General features: G+C 44.9%; 1 protein-coding gene across 2 annotated transcripts in view; it reads right to left on the bottom strand.

Annotated features, from left to right (window-relative positions):
• LMAN2L (lectin, mannose-binding 2-like) overlaps positions 1-2,971 on the bottom strand; it is a 28,431-nt gene extending 25,460 nt beyond the window's left edge. Inside the window, exons 1-2 of one of the 2 annotated variants that reach the window (XM_012641980.1) lie at positions 2,739-2,971; positions 1,389-1,507 (exon numbers count right to left, since the gene is read on the bottom strand). In XM_012641980.1, the coding sequence (XP_012497434.1) occupies positions 1,389-1,507; positions 2,739-2,934 (315 nt within the window). In that variant the 5' untranslated portion in view covers positions 2,935-2,971. Of the gene's footprint in view, positions 1-840; positions 872-1,388; positions 1,508-2,738 lie in introns of those variants that run through there. The other variant, XM_012641981.1, reaches the window with a different exon arrangement.
• Between the last annotated feature and the right edge of the window lie 1,210 nt (positions 2,972-4,181).

The following is a 4,181-nucleotide window of genomic DNA, read 5'->3' as shown; positions in this document are numbered from 1 at the left end:
GGACAGGTATTTGCATACACAAAGGGTGCAATGCGCACCACCCGAAGGATGGACATATTTGAAACTCGGACTTAGGGGAGGAGGGGGAGGCCAGGGCAACATATGTAACCTAAACATCCGTACCCCCATAATATGCTGAAATAAAAAAAAAAAAAAGAGTTACACAGAGACAGAAAGCTAGCAAGACAGCAGCAAAGTATGAAGCCTTGAACATAATCATTTAGTAACCTATAAGAGCCCCCAAAATGAAACTTATAACAAGTGTAATAACATAACAACCCATATTTCTGTTAACCATTTCAATTTTCCACAACCTTTTCATGTCTATTGTCTTATTTTATTCTCACAACAACCCTACTGGGCAAGTAAAACAGGTATTATGAAGCTCATTTGACAGATAGAGAAACTGAAAACTAAGAGGTTAAATAACCTGCCTGGGGCTCACAATGGGACAGTGACAAAGCTGGATCTAGAACCCAAGTCTTTTAGCTGCCCTTTAACGTTTCTATCTGAACAAAATGCCCTGCACTCTGTCCAAAAACAAGCTCAGCACTACAATCTGGGTTAAGGGGCCAGCTTGCGCAGATAGCTCACGTAGAAACTTCTCTTACGCCTGTGCTCCTTTAGAATTCTCTGACACAGAAAATGAATTGGGAAAAGAAGTAGTTCTCTTTTCTGAGGTTCACTTATCTACAACTAATGAGAAATATCATGTGAAAGTAAGCTCTTAGGCTTTGAGAGCCCTAAAGAAAGTATCAAAGGATGTCAAGATCATCCCCAAAAGTGGTCGTAAAAGATTCAGAAAGAGCTCTGGAAACCGAAAAGAAAGCATTATCTTACACTTGTACAAAATCACAGTGCAGCCACACCAGGAATACTGCATTCACTTCTTGCCGCCATACCTCAAGGAAGACAACGTAGCTAGAAAAGGTCCAGAGAAGGACAAATAAAATGACCAATGGCTCAGAGTGGCTTTCACATGAAAATAAAATTTTAAATTAGACTCTTAAAACTGAAATAATAAGGGGAGGATACTGCAATGAAGTTTGGGATAAATTTCAGAGTAGTCTCCTACTTTGCGAAACAAAGTAATTAAACAGAGTTATTAAACCCCAAGAAGTAGTACTGTTAGGTCAATCAGGAATTAAAGACTTTTCAGAAAACAGATTCAAAATGAATTATTTGCTATAATTGGGGCAATGGAGAGCATTTCCCTAAATATCTGATTTCTTTATCATGAAGGTCATCATAATCTTGGAAATAAAGATCCTTGATATCCACAGAAGACAGAATACTGGGGATAGACACCAAAATTAAGTCAATATGCCACTGCTGCCACTTTTTAGGACTTTTTGGGTCACCAGCACAGGAGGGAGAAAGATTCTTACCACCCGATTCCACAAGGCACCCTGTTTACTTTGCATATCCGGGGTAAGGCGGATATACTGGGTCATCACCATGGCATTGCCCATCAGATTCCACAGTGAGGAACCGCCTGTGCCCACACCTATGGGGAAGAAGCAGATCAGTTCATACTCTTCAACACCAATCAGTTCAGAAAGCACCACAGAGCATCTGAAAGCTGGAGCCATCATCTTTTTTTCTCTTTCACGTCACTCATCTTCTGTCTTCTGCCACTCATAAATCTTAAATCCTTACCATTTTTACGGCTTTCTTCACAAGGCCCTTCTCAAGTGAAGACCCCCCAAACACATCAGAGCTATCACTTTATGCACACCCCAGTAACCACAGCTCAGATCCATCCCTCCCATTTTATATGTGAGTAAACTTTAATACCATGAAAGAAAAAAAACTTCCCCAGTTATACCAAGAAGAGTTTGCCCCTCAGGCCTCTGGGACTTAATCACATTCTTTCTTTAAACAGTCCTTCAAGTGTGAAGCTACTTCTTTCTCCCTGTCCTCTCGGACTATAAATTCCTAGAAAAGTGAAAACTGTGTGTCTGTGTAACCTATAGTGTTAGCAAAGAGACCAGCATACAGGAGGCACTCCATGCATCTGCTAAGTGAATAAATGATTATCCTTAGTAGTAGTGTATATAGCTCTTGCATTTTGCATTGTTTACTGTCCCCCTATCTATGCCTCAGTGGGGATAAGGACTGTGTTAGTTAAGCCATTTGCACTGATTCGTACTCTTTGTAGCTAACTGTATCAATTTTCGGGTCATAAGCTGTGTTTAGGGGTCTACGGACCTTAAATAGAGCAAAACTAACCAGCATCTTTCATTATCAATAGGGCTCCTAGACTGGAGATGAGCAGGTATTCTACCTGGCAACAGAATTTTATCTTCTTTCTCACTCCGGCCAAGTTCTACCCCAGTTCTTCCTCTTGCTTTATCTCCAGCACATCCACAGGTCCGTCCGGAGACCGGACCATTGCTAGTGGCGCTCAATCATTCCTCACCATTCTCAGTTCTCTCCCCTTCCCACACTCCTGTCCAACTCCCAGCTCTCCTTCGTTTCAGCCTACCGCTAGTGCCATACGGGAGCCCAGCCTCTAGCTGCTGGAAACTTCCAGAGCTTGGGGAGGGGAGCGAGGGAGAGCTCACCCCTGCCCTTCGGACCTGTGGCTTGCAAACGCGGAGGGAGTCCCGTGGGCCGTCACCCACCACCATCAGTTTCCTCGGGGCCACGAAACCTTTTGCCGCCCCCGCCTCGACCGAAGAGCTCAGGTCCCGAACCCCTCCCCCTGCACGACCACCTCGCCCCGGGCGCCTCACCCTGATAGGGCTTCGACAGCGAGTGCTCCCTTTTCAAGTACTCGAACGTTTGGCCCGCCCCGACTTGCCGTGGCCCCTGCCCAGACCCCAACAAAAGGAGAAGGAGCAACATCCTTGACCAATCCCGAGCCGACAAACATCGCCGCCACCGCTGCCACCACCCAGAGGGTCCCAGAATCGCCGCCATCTTTCCCATTCCTGTCCCTTCATCAAAAGCCCGCCCCGTCGCCCTACCCATTGGCTCGTAAAAACACCTGCCCCACAACCCATTGGCTCTCGTCAAGTCCCCGCCCCGCAGGTGAACCTATCACCTATTGGCTGGCTTGGGTATCAGTTGCCTTGCCAACCCAGATAGGGGCGTGGCCTAATGCCCAGACTCCTTTATTTGCATTTGTCCTTTGCTCCCCTGGGCCTGCTGGGATATGTAGTCATTTCCATTTTGTTTCTGTGTTCTAGAGGAAATTTAAAGACATAAAATGATTCCTCTGGCCCAAGCAAACATTCTATCCTCTGCCGTAGTACCCGTCTGACTGAAAAGCTAAATACGCAAATCCACAAAGTATTAATAGTTGGAAAATTATCAAATTTATAAAAGACTTGAACAGCACTATAACCAACTTGACCTGATGACATTTGTAGAAACTCCACCCAACAACAGCGGAAGACACATTCTCCTGAAGTGCAAATGACACGTTTGCCAAGATATTCTGGGCCATAAAGCAAACCACAAATGTAAAAGAATTGAAAGCACACAAATTAAGTCTCAAAACTATCACTTTCCATTTCTCCTTTCATCTTTCTCCTGAACCACGTGTATCGGGACTGGTCTTCTAGCCACCAACCTCCCCATGGCACCAAAGTGATTTAAACCATCTAACCATGGTTAGTGTCAAGATTAAATGAGTCAATATTGGTTAACCTCTTAGAATAGTGCCTGGCATGTAGTAAGCACCGTTACATCAAAATCATTGTTACTGATGTGCCTTTGATGGCTCCTCATCACCTGTGGGGAGGAGATTCAAGCCCCTCAACTTGGCACACAAAGTCCTCTACCATCTGGCCCTAGCCTTATCGCCCACAGCTCCCTTCCTCCATCAATATGTTCTGGCTGCCTCTCTTCCCTCTTCTTATTGGTAGTCCATTTCCTTCTGGAGGCCTTCCCCAACTCCCCTAGACCAGGGCAGATGGCCCTCTCTCACCTCTCAGAGTGCTCCATGCACATATCTTACAGAGTACTTGCCAGATCTGTGTTTGTGTCTGCCCAATAGACTTAACCAAAGTTAACTCTCTCTTCCCTGAGCATAAATATATGCAATGAGAGAAACATGAATATAAGCCTGCTTTACAGGGGATCAACTTTTTAAAATTAAATCTGTCATAGCCATTGATCTTTTACACCCTCCACACAAAGCAGATGTATGCTGATAAGACATTAGGAACTAC

This window comes from Propithecus coquereli, unplaced genomic scaffold (genome assembly GCF_000956105.1).
Source record: "Propithecus coquereli isolate 6110/MARCELLA unplaced genomic scaffold, Pcoq_1.0 Scaffold171, whole genome shotgun sequence".
NCBI lineage: Eukaryota > Metazoa > Chordata > Mammalia > Primates > Indriidae > Propithecus > Propithecus coquereli.
Note: the sequence above shows the minus strand (reverse complement) of the source record. Positions and strands in the feature narration are given on the sequence as shown.